This window comes from Simochromis diagramma, unplaced genomic scaffold, assembly GCF_900408965.1.
Source record: "Simochromis diagramma unplaced genomic scaffold, fSimDia1.1 OVJJ01000430.1, whole genome shotgun sequence".
In the NCBI taxonomy this organism is placed as follows: domain Eukaryota; kingdom Metazoa; phylum Chordata; class Actinopteri; order Cichliformes; family Cichlidae; genus Simochromis; species Simochromis diagramma.
In genome coordinates this window covers 1731001-1756517 of record NW_024387258.1, presented here as the reverse complement: position 1 = coordinate 1756517, position 25517 = coordinate 1731001, and the positions used below count along the sequence as shown (strand labels likewise).

Sequence of the window (25517 nt, the reverse complement as noted above, 5' to 3'; positions counted from 1 at the left end):
AACACAAAATGAAAAAGTATATATTACATTTTAGCTCTTGAAATGAAATCATTATTCAATCAAATTGCTACTTTTGGGTAGTTTTTGGATTGTTTGGTTTTTTTTTTTTTTTTTTTTATTTTATTTTATTTTATTATTTGGATCTCCTCTGCAGGTTTATGAAGTGAAACAAGGCAGCAACGTGGTGGAGAAGATCAGGATGTTCATTCACAAAGTTACAGCTCCTCTCCACCCTAAAGTCGATACCAGCCGATCACAGTGTCAGAAACCCCTCTCTCACCCCTTCTCCAGAGAAAAACAGCACCTGTAAGTAAAATATCTGGTTATAGTTATAAAGACAATTGAAAAATAATACATCTCAAACTTAGGCTTTTACACATGTTCTTAGGCATACACTATAGAACCCGTGTGTGTTGTCTCTGAGTTGTCCAGTTTGTTGACAACCACAAATTTGTAGCTTGTTACTAATTTCCAATTTCAACTCCAAAAGTTGATTCTGTTCATCTGGACGTTTTCAGTGGGAGAAACATTTCGTCACTCATCCAGGTGACTTCTTCAGTACAGTACTTCTTATAAACAGTACAGTAAATGTCCTGTTTATAAGATTGGGGAAACCTGCAGTCAGCTGAGACTGAAGAAGTCACTTTTTACTTTTAACTGCATTTTCACAAGTTTTACAAAAACCCACCCCGTGGTTATTCACAATACAGCAAAGTAATTGATAATTTCTCTAATTTTACACATTTAATTCTTATGGTTTAGGACCAAAGCGTCATGCTTTGACGCTTTGGTCTTAAACTACAGGGAGTGCAGAATTATTAGGCAAGTTGTATTTTTGAGGAATAATTTTATTATTGAACAACAACCATGTTCTCAATGAACCCAAAAAACTCATTAATATCAAAGCTGAATGTTTTTGGAAGTAGTTTTTAGTTTGTTTTTAGTTTTAGCTATTTTAGGGGGATATCTGTGTGTGCAGGTGACTATTACTGTGCATAATTATTAGGCAACTTAACAAAAAACAAATATATACCCATTTCAATTATTTATTTTTACCAGTGACACCAATATAACATCTCCACATTCACAAATATACATTTCTGACATTCAAAAACAAAACAAAAACAAATCAGCACCCAATATAGCCACCTTTCTTTGCAAGGACACTCAAAAGCCTGCCATCCATGGATTCTGTCAGTGTTTTGATCTGTTCACCATCAACATTGCGTGCAGCAGCAACCACAGCCTCCCAGACACTGTTCAGAGAGGTGTACTGTTTTCCCTCCTTGTAAATCTCACATTTGATGATGGACCACAGGTTCTCAATGGGGTTCAGATCAGGTGAACAAGGAGGCCATGTCATTAGTTTTTCTTCTTTTATACCCTTTCTTGCCAGCCACGCTGTGGAGTGCTTGGACACGTGTGATGGAGCATTGTCCTGCATGAAAATCATGTTTTTCTTGAAGGATGCAGACTTCTTCCTGTACCACTGCTTGAAGAAGGTGTCTTCCAGAAACTGGCAGTAGGACTGGGAGTTGAGCTTGACTCCATCCTCAACCCAAAAAGGCCCCACAAGCTCATCTTTGATGATACCAGCCCAAACCAGTACTCCACCTCCACCTTGCTGGCGTCTGAGTCGGACTGGAGCTCTCTGCCCTTTACCAATCCAGCCACGGGCCCATCCATCTGGCCCATCAAGACTCACTCTCATTTCATCAGTCCATAAAACCTTAGAAAAACCAGTCTTGAGATATTTCTTGGCCCAGTCTTGACGTTTCAGCTTGTGTGTCTTGTTCAGTGGTGGTCGTCTTTCAGCCTTTCTTACCTTGGCCATGTCTCTGAGTATTGCACACCTTGTGCTTTTGGGCACTCCAGTGATGTTGCAGCTCTGAAATATGGCCAAACTGGTGGCAAGTGGCATCTTGGCAGCTGCACGCTTGACTTTTCTCAGTTCATGGGCAGTTATTTTGCGCCTTGGTTTTTCCACACGCTTCTTGCGACCCTGTTGACTATTTTGAATGAAACGCTTGATTGTTCGATGATCACGCTTCAGAAGCTTTGCAATTTTGAGACTGCTGCATCCCTCTGAAAGATATCTCACTATTTTTGACTTTTCTGAGCCTGTCAAGTCCTTCTTTTGACCCATTTTGCCAAAGGAAAGGACGTTGCCTAATAATTATGCACACCTGATATAGGGTGTTGATGTCATTAGACCACACCCCTTCTCATTACAGAGATGCACATCACCTAATATGATTAATTGGTAGTAGGCTTTCGAGCCTATACAGCTTGGAGTAAGACAACATGCATGAAGAGGATGATGTGGACAAAATACTCATTTGCCTAATAATTCTGCACTCTTTGTATTTTAAGAGCTACTTTTCTTTCATTGGCAGCATTTCTTTATCTTTGTGGGACAAACACACAATTATCCCATACATGATGTATTTGCCCAAAAACAAGGTTAACAAATCATCACTTAATTTAATTGACGTAAAAGGAACTGTCCAATTAATTATTAATTACATTTATTAACTTGAAAAATGAATGTGTGTTTGACATATACCTTGACATTCAAAGGGCTGTGCATAAAAATATCTAAAAAGAGAATCAAATATGCTGGAGCCTACTTCCATACAGTTAAACAGAAATTGCTTGCATCTTTAATTACATACCAACTGATGATATCCAGGTAAGTAAATCTCCAAAGGTTTATTCTGTTCATCTGGACGTAGCATTTTCAGTGGGAGAAACGTTTCGTCACTCATCCAGGACTGCCTAGAGCTTGGACGTCAGTATGAGCAAACAGCACATAAGATGGCGGATAACAGGAACCACCTGAGATTCAGTCTCAGATGCCGACAAAACAGGATTACTCCTAAAAGTTTGCAAATGAGCTCTTCAGTTAAAGGCTTCCGGGCAACAAAAATCCTCCAGAAGGCACAGCATCAGCTGCTTAATGAACGGGTGAGGCAAACAAATTTTACCATCGACATGCTAAAATCTCAAGAAGAGCGGATGCGACAGAGACTGACAATGCTTCTAGATGAGAATACTCTTAAAAAGGTGAGAAGGCTCGTCTAGCACAGCACACGAAGTCTCAGACCAGGCAACAAAGGAAGTTTGACTTACTTGTTGTACGTCGGAAACCACGGCAAAATACGGAGAGTGTCCTCAACAGCCAGAAGAGAGAAGGATGAAACACCGATGTGGACAAGTGGGTGAAGAATTTGTCTGACAGACAGCTCACCCAAACAGAGAAAAACGTCCTTGCTAAAGGGTTGAGTTTTGCTGTCACGCCGAGACAAATCCAGCTAGTGGACCTGATCACAGCCACAGAAACAGCAGTTTGAAACAACAATATTGCAGAAGTGGAAGCAGAGCAACTACGGACGAAAGTTTTAGCCTGTCTCAGCAATGCAAAGCCCCCAGCATCCAACATCACCATGGAGGAGAGCAAGGCACTCACATCACTTAGTAATGACAACATCATCATCAACCTTCCGGCAGACAACTGTCACTGCTCAGTCATGAAAATACTTATGAGCCCCTGAAACGAGACCCAGGTAGTGGTTATAGGAAGAGGGTGATAGACTGTCTGAAGCAGTTAGAACAAGACAATGTTGTTGACCGTACCTCATACCACAGGCTGTACCCAGGGGGGTCTACACAAAGTCTGTATGGTTTACCAAAGATACATAAACAGGATGCACCTTTAAGACCGATTGTCTGTATGATTAACTCGGTCAAGCCCAAGACAAGGTCTAGAGTGCGGCCCTTGCGTGTTGGCCCAGACACAAATTGTGTGAAGTTTAAGGAATCAAGTACATTCAAGAAATCTTTGACCAGGGGTTTATCCTCACAACACAGATGAATATTAAAGTCCCCCACTATAAGAATCCTTTCATAGTGAGCGATAAAACATGTCAAGAAGTCTGAAAATTACGAAGTAAACAAGTCATTATATTTAGGTGGACGATAGATGACTATAATTAGAACCACAGGACAGCCTAAAGTCAGAAGTTGGGACTCAAATGAGGTAAAAACACCAGGACTTTGTATCTGTTTGCATTTAAAACCGTCTTTGGTGATAGAGGCTACCCCGCCTCCCCTCCCACACAACCTGGGGGAGCTGAAGAAGCTGGCATCGGTGGGGCAAAGTTCCAGCAAGGGTGCCAGTTCACCAGCGCGCAGCCATGCCTCAGTTAGGAGCATGACATCCAGCTTATGAGTACCAAAGAAGTCCCGAAGAACATGAGTTCTATTTGATACGGATCTTGCATTTAAGAGAGCTAATTTAACTCTCTGTCCATCCGTGGTAGCAGGCAGTATTTGTAGGTTGTTCATATTTGCTCCACCTCTCCTCGTATCCCGTCGGCATGGCGACCAATGAAGCAGCCTCGGGTGAGCGTGCTCCGATGACGTCGGGTAAATAGGAAGAAGGCAGCGCTGTTTGAGGCCAAAATAAAGTCCTAAACAGCCAGGGTCACCGATGGTAAGGACCCACCGCATCCGAGTTCTGACCCGAACACGCTTCCCAGAGCGTGTGCCGCGCATTCGTCCACTTCTCCAGCGCTTCCGTTTCAAAGGATTCCAGGGGGGATCACGGCGATGCAGTTCCCCCGGTACCGATGCCAGAGGCGGTGGGAGTCCTCCACATCGCTCGCTAACGCTGGAGAGCTTCAGTAGTGAGTCACGGATGTTAAGCAGCGTCTGTCGCTCATATACCAACAGGGAGTGAGTTTTTAAAACTAGCAGGGACACCACTACGAACATAAAACGTAAACATTGCAGAACCGAGAGACGGCGTGCCATGACATCCGGCGCCATCTTCAATCTATTATTTAAAACAAAATTAAAATGAAGACAACAAAGTATTTGACCCTATGTGAAATTTGCAAGTAAGCTTGCTTACTGGTTTGAGTTTCCAAAAATTCAGTGACGATATATTCAACAGGGATTCAAACCTTACCCAGGGCGCCACCCTAGAGCCAATTCATTTGAAAGCATGTAGGCCTTAACCCATAGGGCCTGGCTGGGCTCAGCTTATATAGGTAAAGACCTACAGATCCCGTATTTTGTGGATTGGTGTACAGTTGAAGGTCTTGGTGATCTAATATACAGCTCCTTTAGGCATATGGAGTGCCACCTCTCTGGTGTGGAAGGAGCCTGAGCTTATGGTTGAGAAACCTCAACCTCATTTCACAGCCTTTTTGCTGAGGAGGCAGCACAGACCTTTCATTATTTGGTAGCTGCTTCTTGTTGTAGCACCAGTACATGATCTACATGGTGGACACCAGAGATGAAAAATGCTGTCAGGTTAAAGCAGTCCTGTTGAGCTTTGTTGGCTTTTGAGATCCTGGATACACCTGTTAGGTACCAACTGAAACAAAACCTTGGTGATTTCTGAAAGACTTTTGTTTGGTTTAAAGTAATTCGGGCAGACCATCAGAAAATTTTGGAAAGGGAAAATTTTCCCTACCCACTGTTTACTGGATTGCTATTGACTTCAACTTAGGATGCATTCAGGCAGTAGCAGCAATTTGAGTTTTCCTAAACAGTACTGACATGTCTGCTGTAGAGAAGGTAGTCTGGAAACACAGGGTCAGCTGAGATCCCTGGGATGGTTAAAAACATGCTTTAAATGTTGGGGGTTATCCTAGTTATTGTCTGAATTGCTGTGGTGGTCCACCTATTAAAAAAGGGGGAACAAATAGTGTGCTTTAACTATATCACAATTCTCCGATTCCCTGAGGAGCTCTATTTGAGGATACTAGAGAAGAACGTCTCCCCGTTAGTCAAATCTTGAATTCAGAAGTTAAAATGTAGCTTTTGTCCCAGTAGTGGGACACTCAAGGCTATTCAAGGATACATGGAAGGTTGTCCAGCCAGTCTTCATCTGTTTTTTGCACTTCAAGAATGTATTCAAATGCATCCTTTGAGATGTACACTACAGGGAGCTTTGGTAATATGGGGTTCTGGGCTTAATGGTTTTGGCTATTTGGACCCTGTGCAACCATTGTGGAAACTTGGTTTTGTACTGCTGGCAAAGAGTAAGACTTCGCTGAGTGTACTGGACTCCAGTCTTTGTCACCAGTTTTAGTCATAATTTATGGATCAAATTTCTAGGCACAGCTAAGAGGTTGGATTCAATTTTCTCTGCATCTAATCCTAGCTTTTTCCAGTTGGTGTGATTCTGTCGGCTTTATGAAGCATTTAGGTTACTCTGGGGTTTCTGCAGCCAAAAGTAGAGCTACTAAGATGTGGATTGGAACTTCTGAGTCTGAGGCCATGGTTCTCAGTTGGAAAAGGTTGCAGTGCCACCTCCAGGTTGGGAATGAATTTCTGCCCCAAGTGAATACATTCAAGTATCTTCGTGGCTTCCTAGAAAGAGCCTAGAAACCCACTTTATACTCAGTAGCAAATAGCAGTAAGATAAGAAGCTATAAGGCTGTTTCTGAACAAGTCGTAAATAACAATTTTCAGTGCCTGCTGTACATTGAAACAGAGGCGATACAAAATGAAAATATAGGTTTTAGATTTATCAAGTGACCAAAAACTAAATTAAAAATATGCTAATTGTGTTTGATGTCAGTTGTGTGTTAATTTTAAACACCTTTAAAATGTGGATAATAAAGAAAGGAAGCTCGATGTATCCATTCAAAAACATTAAATAGTTGAATAAATGAGCAATGTTAGCTGACAGAGAGTGTTCTCCGAGGGAAACAAGAACATTACTATCAGTTTTAGAATTAAAAACCAGAGAGAAGATAACTGAAAATCTGGAATCAGAGAAAAATACATTCACAGGATAGACTTTGATATTTCATATTGTTTTTCTAAACTGAACTGAAGTTGGAACTGGCAATTTTACAACTTTATAACAGGAAAGCTGAAGCTTTCATCATGATCAGGTTCGTATAGTGATCAAATAAAGCTAGTCTACAGCAAACATTTATTTTATCAGCACAATGAAAGAGAAATCACAGAATAAAAGATTTAGAATAACTTGACTAAATATAGGCTGCAGAGGCTTTATGTTCTCTCTATAAGTGAATTTGCTTTTAAAGGCAGTAATAAGAGAACACTAATGTCTTACAGTCATCCTGCTGGGATGTATGGAGGAGAGAGTGGGCAGTGAGCAGCTATATTTGGAGCTCTGACTAACAGCTTGCAAGAGATATCCCTCCACATTTTCTCTGTTATTTAATGTTCAGCTCTGAAATCACTCTAACCTAAGCAACTTTCCTAGTTCTAGATTACAAAATGTATCTTACAAAGCATTTCTGGCTTCATTAGAAATGCTTTTGATTCCTACATATCTCCACAGTTGTCTTGAACTAAATGATGTAATTTCCAAAGAAATGTTACGTTTCTTGGTATGAAACAAGAACACCATTCAACCAATAAAACTGCAGCTGTAACATATTAATGCTGGCTGACAGAGCTGATGGAACTTATAAACAAGGGCAAACAACTACCATATTTACCGCACTATAAGGCTCACCAGGTTATAAGGCGCACTGTTGAAGACTGGCTCTGTTTTCATACATAAGGCGCATCATATTATAAGACTCATTAAGACAAACAAAAAATAACTCGACCTTTATTAAGCTCATTCACAGTAACTCTTAACACTGTTAAGCTGTAACACATTAAATATTGAAAAATACACACTTTTTCCAGTTCATTCAACTTCCACAATTCCCTCAAACTCTTCACCTTCCGTGTCTGAGTTACGGTAAACAGCTGGGCAATTTCAGCATCAAGCATGCCCGGATCCCTCTCACACCGGATTAAAAGGCGTTTAAAGTGCATTCAGCAGAATAAAACAATCGGATGAGTTAAAATTTAACCAACTCATTCACAGTAACGATTAACATTGTTGAGCTGTTAAACATCAAATATTGAACAATACACTTACATTTCCAGTACATTCAACTTCCACAAATCCATCAAACTCTTCACCTTCCGTGTCTGAGTTACGGTAAACAGCTGGGCAATTTCGGCATCAAGCATGCCCGGATCCCTCTCATCATTATCCGAATCAGTCTCGTTGCTGTTACTTAGCTGTTCAGTGATTATTCCAGCCTTCGTGAAAGCTCGGACGACACTTGAGACTGATACCTTAGCCCAAGCATCCACGATCCATTGGCAGGTAGTGGCGTAACTCGCTCGGCGTTGCCTCCCTGTCTTGGTGAATGTGTGTTCGCCTTCTGTCATCCAATGCTCCCACACAGCTCGTAATTTAACTTTGAACGACCAATGGTTGGAGTTCTTTGGTTAATCCACCCGGAATGACGGCAAGCTCCGAATTAGTTTGCTTCACTTGGGTTTTGACAGCCTCGGTGAGATGGGCGCGCATGGAGTCGTAGATCAAAAGAGACGGAGATTTGATTGTGGAAAAAGCCATCCGGTCTCTTGACATAAACTTCCCTCAGCCACTCGCTTATTTTCTCTTCGTCCATCCAGCCCTTTGAGTTAGCCTTGACGATGACGCCGGCCGGAAACTTTTCTTTTGGTAAAGTCTTCCTCTTGAAAATGACCATGGGTGGTAGTTTCTGGCCATTAGCTTGGCAGCCCAGAACTACAGTGAAGGATGACTTCTCGTTCCCTGCGGTGCGTATAGATACCGTACTGGTCCCTGTTTTCTCGACAGTACGGTTCACGGGGATGTCAAAGGTGAGGGGGACCTCGTCCATGTTAGTGATGTGTTCTGGCTGGATCTTCTTTTCAGTGATCTCATTCTGGCAGTACGTGCGGAAAATGGCCAACTTTTCTTTGTAATCGTTTGGCAGTTGCTGTGAGACAGTAGTTCTTGTGCGGATTGAGAGATTATGCCTTTTCATAAAACGGAAGCACCAAGAATGTCCCCCTCAAAAGTCGTTGATCTGCATGTCACGTGCTACCGCTGTTGCCTTGAGTCGAACAGAGACTGTAGAGACACTTCTACCTGCTGTTCTCTGTTCAATAACCCACTGTTCAATTTTGTCCTCTAACTGCGGCCATCGCGCCGTGTTCCCTCGGAAACTCCTTTTGGTCTTCTTTACTTGTTTTAGGTCATCTTCTTGCTTCCTCCACTTGCGCACCATGGACTCATTAATGCCGAATTGTCTGGCAGCTGCTCTATTTCCATTTTCTTCTGCATAACTAATTGCTCGAAGTTTAAAATCAGCTTCGTAAGCGTGTCTCTTCGCGGGTGCCATTTTGGAGTCGTTATACACACACAACACGGTAATGTTGTGTTGAAGCACAGTACGTATTACTCCGCGAGGCTCCTGGCAACGGTAACCGTAATGCTCCAAAAAGTGGCACTAAAAATCTTTTTTTGACAGATTTTTGAGCATAGTGTGCCACATAAAACCGGTTTGAGGTCAGTAAGCACAAACTAAAATTCATACATAAGGCGCACCAGATTATAAGGCGCACTGTCGATTTTTGTGAAGATTTAAGGATTTTACGTGCGCCTTATAGGGCATTTTGATTCCGGAACCATATTTCAATTGGTAATTATGTCTCCAATTTTAAAAAAAGAAAAAGAAAAGATATTTCTAAATATGTTTTACTTTGTTTTTAAGTGGAAAACTTAGGAAGCTATGTATAAGTTTGAGAGTGTAGCTCCACTCCATGCTTTGTTTTCTCAAAAAATGTCTCATTATTATATGAATCCCATGAACTCAACAGCAGATCAATCCCAAAAACTAATTTCACACAATAAAGCAGCAGTTTATCGAGTCAAAAATATTTTTTCCTAAAAGCTATTTCAGGTATTTTTTACAGACCACCTAAGTTGGACGTTTGGCTTTGATGTAAAATCAGAGTTACAAATATAACTAGGGTTCTATGCATTCTGGATAACTGCTGCAGGCAATGTGAAACACCTGGACAGTCACTGCACCCAACTGCGTCTCCTGTCATTTTGTCACGACTCTGAGTAACAGAGTGCAGAGAGTTGTGATCTATGAAGCCTCTGGGAGAGAAAAAATGAGCTCCAACCTTATAGTGCGGTAAATACGGTACTATGAAAAACACAATTGCTGATTGACTGGAATGATTCAAAATGACCAACAGAATATCACCGAGAGGCTAATAAACATCATAGAACTGGAAAGAAGAACACGAGATGGGTGGGAGTGCCTGATCTGAAAAGAAACAGTTCATAATGAAATGATTAATAAATAATAATTAATAAATGAAAAAAAAGCCAAAAGCTTTATTTAAGTTGAGGGTTATCGAGGTAACATGGGGAATAGCTTTGTGGAATTCCTGTCTGATATTGGAATTAAAACGGATTCACTCAGTTCAGACTTTCTGTATGTTTTTCTTTTCCTGCATCTATTATATAGACTACATAGTGAAAAAGAGCACATTTCACAAACATGCCACAAGTGTTTCTTTGCATCTGTAACTCATCTGTGTTGTTTTCTTTTTTCTTTTTTATCAGATTTGATCTCTCTGACAAGAACAAGTTCTTTGACAGCAAGACTCGGAGCTCCATAGTAAGTATTTGTTTTAGTAGATGGATGGTTGAAGAGTTAACCCTGTATATATTGATACATGTCAAAATAAAGAAATAATTATAAGGTTCTAATTCTGTACAACAAGAGAGTGGCTGGAATTTAACCAAAACACTTCATGAATCGGAGTTCCCTGCTTTGTTTTGTGTTAAATGTTCAGCTCCTCATCCTCAAAGAGACAAACTGCATTATTGCTACAGTTTTCTTTTTTGTTGTTTAACGGTCAGGTCTATGAGGTACTGAAGAGGACAAAATGCATGAAACCCAAATATCCCTTGGGTAAGAAATCTGCCTTTCTGATACTAGGAATGAATCAATGTGCAATTAATCCTAGTCTCTCTTTGATTAGTCCCACAGGCCGAGAGCGGTCTTGACACATATAGAATTCCCCATCATGTCCATTTTAACCATATCAGTACAATAGCTGAAATATTAGATGAACGTCAATAATCCCACAGAGGATTTTTGACTGTGTGAGAAACAGAATTGTACTGAAAAAACTCCTTTATTCTAACACGAAAAAACAGCCTAACACAGTAAAACAATTTTTAAAGTCCACTTCTAGGTTTTAACAGCACCTGAAGAAAAATATTAAATTAAATTAAGAATATAAAATGTAGCTGACGGTCACATAACTCAGAGGAAGGTCAGATTTGCACAACAAATGATAATAAAATTGTGACCACCGGCACTGTTATTATCAGCAAAAGTGGCAGTGATCTGCACAACTGTACAAAATACAGAAACTCTGTAGGACAGCAGCTTTGCACTAGCTTTTATTTATGAGCGATTTACTGAATATGTCGATGATCAGAGCCGACTGTGACATTATGCTCAAAAGCAAATCAAGGGCTTCAGATAACGAACTAATGGTTGATCATGCACTCTTTTCTGCATTTAATTATACAACATGGTGTGTGTGTGTGTGTGTGTGTGTGTGTGTGTGTGTGTGTGTGTGTGTGTGTTTGTGTGTTTGTTTGTTTGTTTCTGAATTATAATTCTGTTAAATGTGCCTTCATGCAGGGCTCACCAGTCTGCTAGCCAATGGTGTGTACACATCTGCTTATCCCCTCCATGATGTGAGTATCACACTTTTGGGCTCTCCCATGTTTGACTGAGAAGGCTGATGTTTATACACCACGATAATGATTATAGTTCAGTGGGTTTCCTAAAATCTACAAATACTAAGCTGCTTGTACACTATTATTTAAAAAGAAACAAAAAAAACCAAAACATTGTTTACATTTACTCTCAGCTCTCTGACCAATTGTGATTTATTCAATGTGATTTTATGTATTTTTATGTAGCTCAGTTTAAGACAGTAATATTTTTTAATTGTGATGCTGTAATTGGGGCGGCTGTAGCTCAGGTGGTAGAGCAGGTCACCTAATAACCAAAAGGTTGGTGGTTTGATCCCAGTCTGCTGTGTGACTCGTGAATGTACAAGTTGTGTAAAGTGCTGTGTGTGTTTTTAGTTCATGGTGTATTGACTTTTATTTCCATGGTGTCTTTCTACTGTTTTATTTTATATCTGCTGTGATTTTGTTGTTTAATTGCTTGTAAAATGTAAATAAAATGTATTATTGTTGTTATTTTTACCAATATTCCTTTTCTAAATGTTAACCTAAAGTCAACTAGGGAGGCTGTTATACAGTGGAAATGTGTATAATACTGAATATGAAACCTGTGTGTTACAGGGAGACATTGAAGGGGTGAGTGCAGAACCTAATGACAGGAAGGTAAGTAGAGAATACAAATACTTCTTTGTAACAGTATTACACCAAAACATAGTCTATTAAAAAAAATCTCACTTATATTCAACCTAAACTGACTGATGACAAAACTGTGACCTTACACCCTGTTTTTAACTGACAATGGAGCTTGGAAGCTATCATGGAAGCTCAAGTAAAGTAGAAAAGCACTACGTAATAACTAATAACGAGCCCATTTAGCATTGCAGATACTGAATTAACTATCATGTATCTGGATGCACGCTCAATCTTCCAGGTAAGGAAATCACAAAAGGTTGATTCTGTTCATCTGGACGTTTTCAGTGGGAGAAACGTGTCGTCACTCATCCAGGTGACTTCTTCAGTCTCAGCTGACTGCAGGTTTCCTCTTCCTCTGATGATTGCACATAAATGACACTTGATCAATGGCCATGAGTACCATTCACAGAGAGTTGGGGAATGGCTCCAATCACAGCACTGTGAGATGGTGAAAGATGTACAATTAGACCCCCTGCTCGATTCAGAGATGGTCTCTCTCTTTTCACGTAAATGGCCTCCTTGACTCACCCTTAAACCAGCGTTCCTCCCTGTACAGGATGTGTACATTCTCATTGAAAGAGTGTCCACTGGCCTGTAGGTGTCACCCACATACCTGAATCAGTGACTTGGTCGTGTTCCTGGGTAGGATAACATGGCCCTCTTTTCTACTTCTTCTATGTACAAGTTGGCCACGATGGGTGTAACTGGGGAGCCCACGGCACACCTGCGTTTCTGTCTGTAGCACCGGCCCTTGTATGTGAAATAGGTGGAATGAAGACACCGTTCAAACACACTTGATCGGTGCTGAGAGCGGTCCTGTTGCTGAGATCAGGGTCATCCTGTAATCTCTTACGCACTACGTCGACTGCTTCAGTGACTCGAACACAAGTAAGAGAGACGTAACATCATACAACACCATTGTTTCATCTGCCTCCATAATGACATCTCTCACCTTCTCAACAAAATCTGAAATGTTGTGGATGTGGTGCTCAGAGCTGCCCACCAGTGGGTTGAGGACTGAAGCCAGAAACTTGGAGATGTTACAGGTGACAGAGTGGATCATACAGACTATCGGTCTTAAAGGTGCACCCTGTTTATGTAACTTTGGTAAACCTTTCAGACTTGGTGTAGCTTCCCTCTGGTTATATTAGTGATCAAAAACTGATCTCACAGCCATTGTTCATGTAGTGGGCTGGTTTCAGTCGTTGTCCTGTTGTCCTGTTTATAAGGTTGGGGAAACCTGCAGTCAGCTGAGACTGAAGAAGTCGCTTGGATGAGTGACGAAACATTTCTCCCACTGAAAACGTCCAGATGAACAGAATCAACCTTTTGGGCTAACTGTCATGTGCTGTCCCCCTGCTAGAATTAGGAAATGAGAATGTGCAGAGCTAATGCAGTCAACTGCTTTATAACTGCATCATATAGCAGTTGGGTGTGGGCATGACTATATATGTGAATGGTTGTCTGTTTCTGTGTCAGCCATGTAATAGACTTCTGATCCCCGAACCCCCAATAATGAATGGATGGATGATTATTATTATAATTAAAATCTGGAAACTTTTCTTTTGGCACAATAAATGTTATTGCATTAGGACATATAACGTGAAACTGATAAAAACTGATGAATCTGCAAAAAAATAGCCTCTAATTCTTTAAAAAAAGAAAAAAAAATATATATATATATACACATATATATATTTATTTGTATTTGTAGCATGTGATATATTTATTGAGTCGTGCTTCTGTTCACAGCTCCTGTACGAACAGTGGGCAAGCTACAGTGTCTTCTACAAGTACCAGCCCATTGGACTTATCAGGTGAGATCCATATCTGGCATAAAATTGCTGATAGGAAATGCAGTTTGCAAAACCACAATTTATTTGTCCTCTGATTTTAAATTGAGGAAATTAATTTTAATCAGATAGGTCTTGTAATTATCACTTTAATAGTGGCATACAGTACATGACCTATTTACATGGAATTAAGCTCAACTATTAAGGAATCACAGTTAATTTCGCAGTGATGGATTTGACAGTGATGTGACCTCTGTATCTCCTCTCACCCAGGAAATATTTTGGGGAAAAGATTGGACTGTATTTTGCCTGGTTGGGAGTCTACACACAGATGCTGATCCCTGCTGCCATCATTGGAGTAATTGTATTTCTCTATGGCTGTGCTACTGTCGATGATAACATACCTAGGTACGCTGGACATATTTATTTATTTTTTATTGCCTTTATTGCAAGTGTCAGCTTGCTATGATTCCAATTTTGTCTAAAACTCACCGCAGGTAGGTTACTTTTTTTTTTTTCTCTTTTGTTTTTTGTGACCTGTTGACATTTGCATCACAAACGGAGTGAGCAAATTTCTCATTTTCATGTCTTAATAACAAGAAGAACGTAGCCAGAAGTACAAGAAAGCGTAGGTCTACAGTAAAGAGAGAGGTGGCAATGGAAAAGGCTTAGAGTGAGTTTGTGGAGTATGTGGAGCTAGAAGCTAAGAAACGAGAAAAGGACTTGTACCAAGCCAGAAAGGGTGTGCAACACATTTTAGGTTCGACAAAAATGGAAATGTGCTAAGAAATGACGGAAATGTGTTGAGAAGATGAACGAAGTACTAGAGGACTGTTGGTAAATCAGGAGGTGGAGAGGATTAGTAAGGAAGAAGTGAGAGTAGGATGAAGAGTGCATAGGAAGTATAGCAAGTTGGTCTCAGTAACAGACGGGAAGGTGTCTCCAGCTTTTGGCTTAGACTGATTCATATCTGAAATCTATTCTTTTTTGTTAGCATGGAAATTTGTGATCCCAGAAACAATATTACCATGTGTCCACTATGCGACCAAGCCTGCAGCTACTGGAAGCTGGTAACAGCATGTGGCACAGCCCAAGCCAGCCATCTGTTTGACAATGCAGCCACTGTGTTCTTCTCTGTCTTCATGGCTCTATGGGGTGAGTACAAATTGCTGTCCAAATATATAGGCAACAACCAGAAAATATGCAGACCACCAACAAATAAAGCTCGTGCAGCAAAGCATCGCTAAAACTGTACCAAATTCAAGACTGCATTGTCTGTAAAGGTTCTCAGTCATCCAGGTCATCGTAGTCTAAGGAGCTCGGAACAGAAGACTGTATTATTTTAAAGCTTTGATCTATGGAACCAGCACCTTTGTTTCACTGTATTTTTAGTGCCAAATACTGCCAGACTTTATATTTCATATTTTATATTAAGAAATATGAAAGGTGCAATCATACAAGTGGAGTCATCAGCTGTGAGCAATGTAACATCAGCACATCTTATTATGAACCCCTTATATGAATTAACAAAAAGCATTTGGAGGATTGTAAAATGTACGTGATTTCCAAATAGTTTTATAAATCCGTACTTTTTACATAAAGGCACTGCTTGCTGTTGATTATGTACATTATGTAACAAAACTTGCATAACCTTATATGAACAGGTACAATAAAAATATAAAATGTTCATACTCTCTATGGTTGCCATTTATATATACGGAAAATAGCAAGAAACATGTTGCAGCTGGTGTCCGAGCATGCGTTGAGTTTGTGTATGTCTTATTATGTAGCTGTTCTCTTTATGGAGCACTGGAAGAGGCGGCAGATGAGACTCAACTATGTCTGGGACCTCACAGGGTTTGGAGAGGAGGAGGAGGTGAGATAACCCCACATGTGTTTTAATGCACAGAGCATAATTGTTACCTAGTGTTAATTAGTAAATAGTGATAATGAATAATAAGTTTGCACTTTTTGCACAAGTTCTTTTTCTGTGCAAATATTACTGTCCATCTTTTTAATGTTAATGTGCTAATTATATTTTTAGGACCACAATAACTACAAAACCTGCACAGTTTGTAGTATAAATGTGTGATGCAAGATGCTAGAAACACAATGAAGTAGAAACTTGAAGTTTGTTGTTGCAGTGCCATATGTTCCAGTTGATCTTTGCTCGTTTTACAAAGTGCTTTGGTCAAACATGAAAGCAGATGTTAAGGTTTAACAACACTCTTCTTCAAACAGAGACAAATATGGATATAAAGGATACAGGAATCTTCTATGCAGCTATCTTAAAAACACATTCCTACAGTAATAAGTAACATAATGGTTGAGATAAGATAAGGTTCCCACACAAACCTTTAGGAGTGAATGTCTTTTAAATCATAATGTACACAGTACAATTCAATACAATATCATATCATCATTATATTACTCTTAAAAGACATGAAATGTTTTTAACTTGACACGTAAACTGATATCGCTTTTATGTTCTTATGTGTTTGGTTTACTTCACAGGGGGAACACAAGGTTTGACTTCTTTTTCACTAACTGTTACAGATCTGTTCTGAAACTACTTTTCTTCTCTTTTAAGGTGTCTAACAGTCTCCATGTGGTCTTTTTACCTGACTTTGTCTCTGTGGTTCAGTTGTGTTGTACATCTGGCTTGACTATCTTTTGAGGTTTGTTCTGAAGATGTGGTCTAGTTAATTAGTTGATCAATACAGCAGTCTTGGCATTTCTAGGACTCACAGCTCTGAAGTTGTCTGACTTTTATCTTTTTTATCCATTTTTTTAACTTTTATTTTTTGTGGGAATAACTTAGAAATGACCACATTATGACATTCTTGTTTCTTCCTTGTCACCCTGCTATTACACTGTTATTACAGAGCTGTATTTCCATATTATTACCCCCAGTTTTGGGGCTCTTATTATCCTATTACGGTCATTTCATGGTAATAATACTCAACTGTAACTACTGTTGCTACCATTATATTACCTGCATATTAAGTGGTTATTACTTTAGTAATTGCATAGTAACGAGTTATTACCCCTTTATTACCGAGCTGTAATAGCAAGTGCTACCAATTCTTGACTTTTAATCTTCTTGAAATAAAAATCTCAAATGCAATGAGGATTCAATACAGGCAGGATATTTTGGCCCCATGTTTGATGTGTATTTAAAATGGTTTAACAATTCACTGACTGAGACACGCCTTAGATGAAGGAGCAACTAAGAATGTTCTAGAGAAGCTGCTAGCTGACCTTTGAGTTCAGAGAGAGCAAATGCAGGTAGAAGTCTCTGAGAAGGAAATGGAGCCAAGCTATGAAACATAAAAAGCTTGTAATCAGATGAATTAAGGTAAAGTAATTCAGTGTTATTCATGAGATGCTGTAGCCCAGCACAAGGTCCAGTGTAGTTGGCTTTTGACTGACTTTTCAAGATTAAATGTCTCGAACATGGTGATTAAAACGAGCAGTAAAGCTAGAAAAAGAAGAAAGAGAGCAAAGGTAATTATGTGTGGTTGTTATTACAAACGATAGCCATCCCACCCCCATATTTGAGTTGCTAGGCAGTAGTTAGGGTGGCCTCTCTTTATCAGCGGGATGTGGTATCCCATCCTTTGGCAGGACTCGGTGATGAAGAAAAATCAATGTTGTGAATAAAATACATCTTTGGGACCTCATTAAGTCAACAAAACAAAGAAAAAACCAAACCAGTAGAAAAACTAGAATCGGTGATAAATACAGCTGAAGGTTGTGATGGCTTGCATAAAACACTGAGTTAGCTACTGAAACAGAATTATTAGGGCAGAAATGTCCACGTACAGTTAGGCAGATGCAGAGTAAATGGTGGGGGTTCAGCATGACCTTGTGAAACATGCTGAGGAGGATTGACTTGTAGGATAGGTCGTGCAAGGTTCAGGAACGTTGCAATGCAAATGGCATCATCTGTGTAAGTGGCAAATATGTTGGTCCTTCTTGATCCAAGTCTGCAGGTTATGGGGTTCAGTTAAAGCACTGGCTTAGGTAGGTCCACATAATACAGACTTATGAACTCTTTTAGATCACTTTTAGCTCCGGTGGTACCTCAGTGGACATGTTGGCTGGTAGAATAATCTTATGTCAAATACATGTATTTTCTCCAAAATGGATCAAATAAAAAATCTCAGTGGAAATATGGAAGCAAATACATTCTTGTTGTCTACTTTCTGTAGTTCATACGTCAGTGTTGAAATCGACACTGTGATAATGTAAAGCAGCTTCTGAATTAATGTCTTGTTAAATATCTAGATGAGATGGTATAAAAAAAAAATGGTTACTTGAAAAAGTTCAAGCTATTTCTACTTGATCGGTCCACATGAAAAATAGCCTTGTTCAGCACAGACCAGTTCTTCTGCTTACTCAGCTGTACTGGACAACATTGTCATTTTTCCTATTTGGAAGCTTGCTCATGTGTGTTTCACTGAGCCTGTGTGTCTGTACATTAGTCTGACACATGTACCTTTAGGCCACTGTCTAACCGTCAGCTTTGTTTTCTAGTGATGCAGTTTCTCTTTACGCACAGCTCCTCCTCCGCTGGGTACACATCCATTCAATTCTGGCTGCATATCACATTCCTTAAGATATAAACATGTATTTGTCACCATTAAAGGAACATTTCACCATCAGCTACACACGTCACTATTACACAACCATTTAATTTCATTTGTAAATTAAATGGTTAAGAGTTAAAATTTGGAAGGAAAGAATAAAAATTGGGAACCAATATAATGTTTAAGAATACAGAGAAGAAAAATAACGGTATTAATCCTAAAGGAAAAATTATATGCATCATTAATCATCATTGTTTTAAACTTTATGTAATACTTGTTTGTTCGTTTCTTTGGGGATTTTTGTTTTTTTGGGGGGGGTCCCAGAAATATAAGAAATCCCCAAAATACTGCCTTTTTAATAAAGGCAGTAAATTTCTAAATGAGCTAGAAATATGATGGATTGATGCTTTCCACCTTAACATTCTGTAACATGCCAAAATAGGATAAACAACTGGTGTAGCTGGTGTATTTCTTTCATGGTGAGTTGATACATATCTTCCTTTTCTTGTGCAGAGTTGTACAGAAACCTAAACACCAAGTGCTTATTTTGCAAAACTTTTTGCCACAAGGCTGTTTAACTTATTCCTCTCTCCATTCTGAATTCCAAATGGGATCTTCTCTTGCAAGTTTAACGTCTTGCACATTTAGTACTAATCAACAAAAAGCACCATCAATAAAAGTAACAAGCTAATGTTCTCTTCCAGGACCACAATCGAGCTGAGTACGAGTTCCGGGTCATGCAAAAGAAAGTGAAACTGGAACATTCGGGCTTGATGGTAAAATTAAGTCAATTTTTTTCTGACAAAATCTTTTCATGTTTCCAGTGCTTTATGAAAATATGGATATTGGTTTAATCACAATCCTATTTTATTTACATAGACAGTTGCTGATTTAAAATAGTGTTGGTTCATTGTTTGTTGTCACGTCACCTTTTCCCAAAGTTCAAATTGATGCATGTTAGGTTAACTGGTTATTCTAAATTGCCATTGGATGTAGATATAAGCACATATGATAATGCACTGTGTGCGAAATGGTCGATGTGCGTTTAATGTAAATCACTATGTAATATGTTGTGTTCTGCTATGTAATGACCTGCAAGCCACAGAGGTCACTACATAGTGATAACTTGCTTGGTTTAACTGGTTTTCTGAGTACAGCCTGATTTAATCTAATTGGTTGTTAATGATGTTGCTTTTGAATAAAGATAAGGCTCAGAGTGTAAGATATCCTGAGCCCCCCAAAAAATCCTTGTGTTATATCAAGGACACACCTTTTTCATCCTATAAACATGGAGTCATCTCAGCATCTTGACCCAATTTTAAGTCACTCAAATGTGACACTACAGCTGAGGGCAGATTTAACTCTGCTCCACTGGAGCCACTGATTTGTGTCTATGTTTGTTATATGTGCTTTGTGCAACTCCATGACCAGTGTATAAAGGGCTGCTACTGAAAGACAGAAATAAGGCAGTGGAAGGGGAATTGCACATACTAACAGAACATCTGCATCAGGTCTTAATGCCCTTCATTGTGTGTGTGTGTGTGTGTGTGTGTGTGTGTGTGTGTGTGTGTGTGTGTGTGTGTGTGTGTGTGTGTGTGCGCGCTTAGGATGAAAAGGTGAAGCTGACATGTACAGATAGGCTGCCTGCTTACATGACTACTGTGGTCATGATGGGTTTTATGGTAAGTACCAGTAGTCTCCCACTGTGTTCACCAACATGTGTTTCTGAAACATGAGTGATGATGTCATTGTCCCATATTATTTCTGTTTCTGGCAATACTACGTTGAAAGGTTTTTGTAAATGAGAAAGGCGAGAATATAATGTTACTGCATAAGTTTTAAGATTTGGACGACAATAATGTGCTTAATCACAAAATGAATTCAGGCTCTTATTAATTGAAGTATTGTATTTATATTTGCCTACAAATACTTGAAGATAGGCACACTTCAATACATGGGGGATATTAAACCTGCTTCTTTGGTCCCCATGACAGAACAGAGAAAACCCGACTCAGAGGTCAAAACATTTATAATTGTTTATTCAATCATCAGAAGAGAGAGCCCTGCACAGCCCAAAGCCAGCTGCAGAATCTCTGACATTAGAAGCTAAACACGTGTCTCATATAGGTGTTATTTTGGTCCTTCACACATCGTTTCAATAAAAACAAGTCCTTGTATGTACTAGTTCTGCTTTTCTGTCTGGTTTCATGTATTCATATACCTCTGCAGCTCTACCCTAGACTACCTGTTTTTCAGTCTGGCTAAGCACTTGGTTTATCAAAAGTGGCCTTGCTTTACAAACCTTCATTATTAAAGTACATAAAAACAATATAATCAGAAAATAAGCACTAAGAATATATTAATTACATGACAGTGACAAGTCAGTTTTTACAGAAAACAACTGTGAAAACTGTAATTTAGCAGAAAAACAAGTATTTCCTCATCTCACATCATAAATATGCAGTAGTTTCTGGGCAGGAACTATATTATGGAGGCGATTCATTGTTCATGCGTTTACATCTTTAATAGTCAGTGTTTATATGCTTGATGGATGTTTTTTTAACCCCTCATTTTATCAACGTAAATGTGATAAATGCTGTTCTACCCTACCAACTTACAAGAAAAATGAATACCATAAAAATTTCCTGGCTGATGTGACCTTATAACAATAAAGCCAAGTCTAACTTTTTTTAAATACATTTCACTGTTCAAACATAACTTTCAAAAGGAGTGTTTCCTGTCCTTTAAAATACCTGGACCTTAGGCAAGGTTAAGCCACTCAAAACATGACCTGAAACGTGTACTTTCAGTTTGAAAGTTTTATTTGTCACATACACAATCATACACAGTATGACATACAGGGAAATGCTTATTGTTGTGCAATCTTGTACTGATTAAAAATAAAATACAAGAATAAAGTAAAATTGAAAATCAAGTATAAAATTAAAATAAAAAAATCGAAATTAAAAAGATGTGCAAATCAACAGTGTGCAGATTGACAGTGAACAAAAACAGTTATTGGTCATTATTTTGTTATTAAGTGCATGGAAAGTGTCGAGAGCCCAGTCTTACATGTTTCCCACCCTCACTGACTGGTGAGGATCCACTGACAGTGGTCCTAGTTGGTGAAAAGAGCTGAGGGGATTATACTACTGAACTACGGAAACTTAAAATGTTATTATTGTAAAATGCAGGAAGTTATACACTACTTACATGGTTAATGGCGTGATTTTTATATAGCACTTTATACAGCATGGCATGCAGACTGGAGCAGCCAGGGATCTAACCACCAACCTTATGATTAGTAGATGACCTGCTCTGTCTAGTAGTGTGTTAGCATTCTCTTTTGCCAATCTCAAAGAAATTGTAGACATTTTACCTTTAGCACCACTTTCAGTCATTAATCCTTAAAGACAATATGAACTCCTCCTCATGCCAGTGTCTTAAAAGTTGTTTTTTTTATACCACTTAACAAATGCAAGTACATTCCCATAACAAGGTCCTTAGAATTACAAGGTCATCAAACAACTTGGCTATGGAGCATACATTACCTTTGCAAAGCACTTTATAGGGTATTTATTATGTGATTATGTGGAATGAAATGAAGGCTGCGATTGAATATGCTGTTGTATGAAGATGTGGGTATTTAATAATAATAATGGATTGCATTTATATAGCGCTTTTCTAGACCCTCAAAGCGCTTTACAATTCCACTATTCATTCACACACTGGTGGAGGCAGCTACAGGTGTAGCCACAGCTGCCCTGGGGCAGACTGACAGAGGCGAGGCTGCCATATCGCGCCATCGGCCCCTCTGACCACCACCAGTAGGCGGTAGGTGAAGTGTCTTGCCCAAGGACACAATGACCGAGACTGTCCCAGCCGGGGCTCGAACCGGCAACCTTCTGATTACAAGACGAACACCCAACTCTTGAGCCACGATCGCCCTTAATAAATGTGTCTTCTACAAAAAACTGGAATCAAAATACTGAACATAAGCTGCTACTGAAATTTCATCAAGACCAATCTAAATGTTTCAATATGGTGGTTAGGTTAACTGGTGATTTTAATTTGCCCCTCAAAATGTGTTAGATAAAGCATGCAGAATAATCCACTATGTGCTTAGAATAGAATAGAATAGAAAAGAATAGAATTCAACTTTATTGTTATTGCACATGTCACAAGTACAAGGCAACGAAAAACGGTTTGCATCCATCCAGAAAGTGCTTTAGACATAATATAGATATATTACAGAATGGGTCTATTATGGGTATGTTACAATGTACACGGTATTAAGGTATGTTATGAATATGCTATAACTATATGTACAGGCTATGAACAGGATATAAATATGAAACTATACAGAAATATGAACTATGCAAGTTGTAAACATTTGTAGAATTGTAATTATCGATTGTACAGAATGATTGTCTATACAGCATTTACAGTAGTGCAGTTAAGAAATATGTGGATAATTTCCACAGAGGTATATAAAGTGCTGGTGGTTGTGAGTGGTGGTTCAGTCCATGTTGTTATTGTGTGTATGAGGGTACAGTTGTCCATTTGTTTGTTTTTGTCCATTTTGTGTGTGTTCAGTTATAGGTGGCTGTGTGTGTGTTCAGTCCATGAGTTTAATGTGGGTCAGATGTCAGGAGGCAGAGCTTGAGAGGGCTGTAAGACTAGAAAAGGGCTCTCAAAAAGGCCTGTCCATTAAGTTGTCACTAGAGAGAGTTTTTGATGTAAGGGTCCTTGGAAAGGGACTTGATCCCCTAGAACCCAGAGCGAAGATCATTCTCTGGGAAGTTGGGTTTGTTTTGGTCTCACGGTGTTCACTGTGTGCCGCAGGTTCAGTAGCTGAAAACCAAGCTTTTTCTGTGTGGACACATTTAACCAACACACTTATTAATTCTGCCTCTCTTGTATTTTAGATAATTGTGACGTTTGTTATAGTCTTTGGAGTCATCCTGTACCGGATTAGCATTAGGGCAGCGCTGCACATGAGCAGCCACCCTGTAGTTCGGTATAATATCCGAGCCACAGTCAAAACCACTGCTGCCATCATCAACCTCATCATCATCATCATCTTGGATGAAATCTATGGAGCCATTGCCCGCTGGCTCACTAGACTGGGTGAGGCACATTTTGTTGGATTGATGTTCTTACCAAATATTATTTTCTTCCTACTGTTTGTAGTAGTATTTGTATGCCACACAAAAGGACTTTAGAACACAAAGTGTCATAATAGGCTGTGTGCAGGAAAGGACCCAATCGCAGGACTCTCAAAGACAGGACTTAACTCAAAACGCAGCATCTGTTGCTGGAAAAACTCCTCATGAATAAAACTGAAACAAAACAAAACTCTGCACATAGGAACTGAGCCACTAAACCGGAGTACAAGCCAAAACACACAGCACACAGAGGGTAGCAACATTAACGACGTGACAGAGAGCAAAGAGAAACACAGGGCTTATGTACACAGAGGGATAATCAGGGAATGGGAAACAGGAGACACAGCTGGGAGAAATTAGGCCTAACGAGACAGGGGGAAGTAAAACTGAATACACTGACATAAGACATGGACCTTCAAAGTAAAACAGGAAACAAGAAACAAATAACAAAGACGCAGACGTGACACTGAACTAAATCTAGAACAATAATAATCAAAACAGCACAACTAAAGAATCAGAACATAAATCCTAATACAGAAAAAACACCAAAATATAAGAAACAGGAAATGCTGGGTCAAAATGACCAAGAGCCATGACACAAAGCCTTTCTTTTTATCAGTCCTTTTTAATTTGATTATCGGAACACCCTCCTGCCACACAACAAGTGGCAGGAGGGTGTTCCTGGTACCCTTTTCTCCAGCAGTGTTTTCATTAATCCTGGGCAGAAACACCAATCCCCTTCCAGACCACATGAGAGATAATAAAGAGAATTATGGGTCTTCTCTTAGTGTGGTGTCCATGGTAAGCTTGCCCGTGCCCAAATCTACCCATTATGGACATGCAACAATTACTCTGAGCTGCCTTAAAAGCTCTCTAAGCCTGAGCGCCACCTTAATGAGGCGAAACGTTGTAGCTTCTCGTGTCCATGATATCTTTCTTTCAGACATTACCTTGAGCTTGTGGCCAAACGTGAGCACTAGAATATCTTCAGCTCAACAGTCTAGAACAACAGCTGCATTAGTACAGATGCCATTCCACCTTCTCATTGTTTGTTTAGACATCTTTAAATTTGCTTGGGGCTACAACAGCCCCCACAAATGTGGAAACCATAGAAAGCCGAGGATGTCTCATTGACAGTACAGCATTAGTCTTATAGATTGCATAAATGGTGCTTGACGTAGCAATCTCAGACTAATGTCCCCGACATAGGACGAGAATGGCATCTTAGGAGAGTCTAACACTACATCGACTGTGCGCTTTTTCAGAGGTTCCAAAGACGGACAAGAGCTTTGAGGAACGCCTCATCTTCAAGACTTTTATCTTGAAGTTCGTCAATGCCTTCACACCCATTGTCTACTTGGCCTTTTTCAGGGGCAGGTAAAACAACAGTTTCTCACATAATTTAGTTTCAGATCATTTTAGTCAAACTAAACTGGACTGTAGGGAAATCAAGCACTATAATATGTTACTGACAATGCACACACAACTTTATCCAACTCACTGTTGTCTGCAGATGTTTTGCTGGAAGAAGGAAACATGATGATTCTGTAAAGTCAATGCTTTCTTTGTCAGACTTTGTGACTGTGGTTTTGTTTTTATAGGCTTGTTGGGAGGCCTGGAAACTACTTGTATGTTGTTGGGTCTTACAGGATGGAAGAGGTAATCCACTTTAAATATG

The 25517-nt window shown here is 39.5% G+C and overlaps 1 protein-coding gene across 6 annotated transcripts in view; it reads left to right on the top strand.

Moving 5' to 3' along the window:
- Window positions 1-25517, top strand: part of ano1a (anoctamin 1, calcium activated chloride channel a) — a 60932-nt gene that overhangs the window by 21948 nt on the left and 13467 nt on the right. For 5 of the 6 annotated variants that reach the window (XM_040002216.1, XM_040002217.1, XM_040002218.1 and 2 more), the window contains 15 exons: window positions 155-306; window positions 10445-10499; window positions 10745-10796; window positions 11541-11596; window positions 12215-12256; window positions 14039-14103; window positions 14353-14487; window positions 15074-15234; window positions 15870-15955; window positions 16594-16605; window positions 19376-19447; window positions 20279-20353; window positions 23600-23801; window positions 25105-25216; window positions 25441-25498. In XM_040002216.1, coding sequence (XP_039858150.1) covers window positions 155-306; window positions 10445-10499; window positions 10745-10796; window positions 11541-11596; window positions 12215-12256; window positions 14039-14103; window positions 14353-14487; window positions 15074-15234; window positions 15870-15955; window positions 16594-16605; window positions 19376-19447; window positions 20279-20353; window positions 23600-23801; window positions 25105-25216; window positions 25441-25498 — 1335 coding nt within the window. The remainder of the gene's footprint in view (window positions 1-154; window positions 307-10444; window positions 10500-10744; window positions 10797-11540; window positions 11597-12214; window positions 12257-14038; window positions 14104-14352; window positions 14488-15073; window positions 15235-15869; window positions 15956-16593; window positions 16606-19375; window positions 19448-20278; window positions 20354-23599; window positions 23802-25104; window positions 25217-25440; window positions 25499-25517) is intronic. The other variant, XM_040002213.1, reaches the window with a different exon arrangement.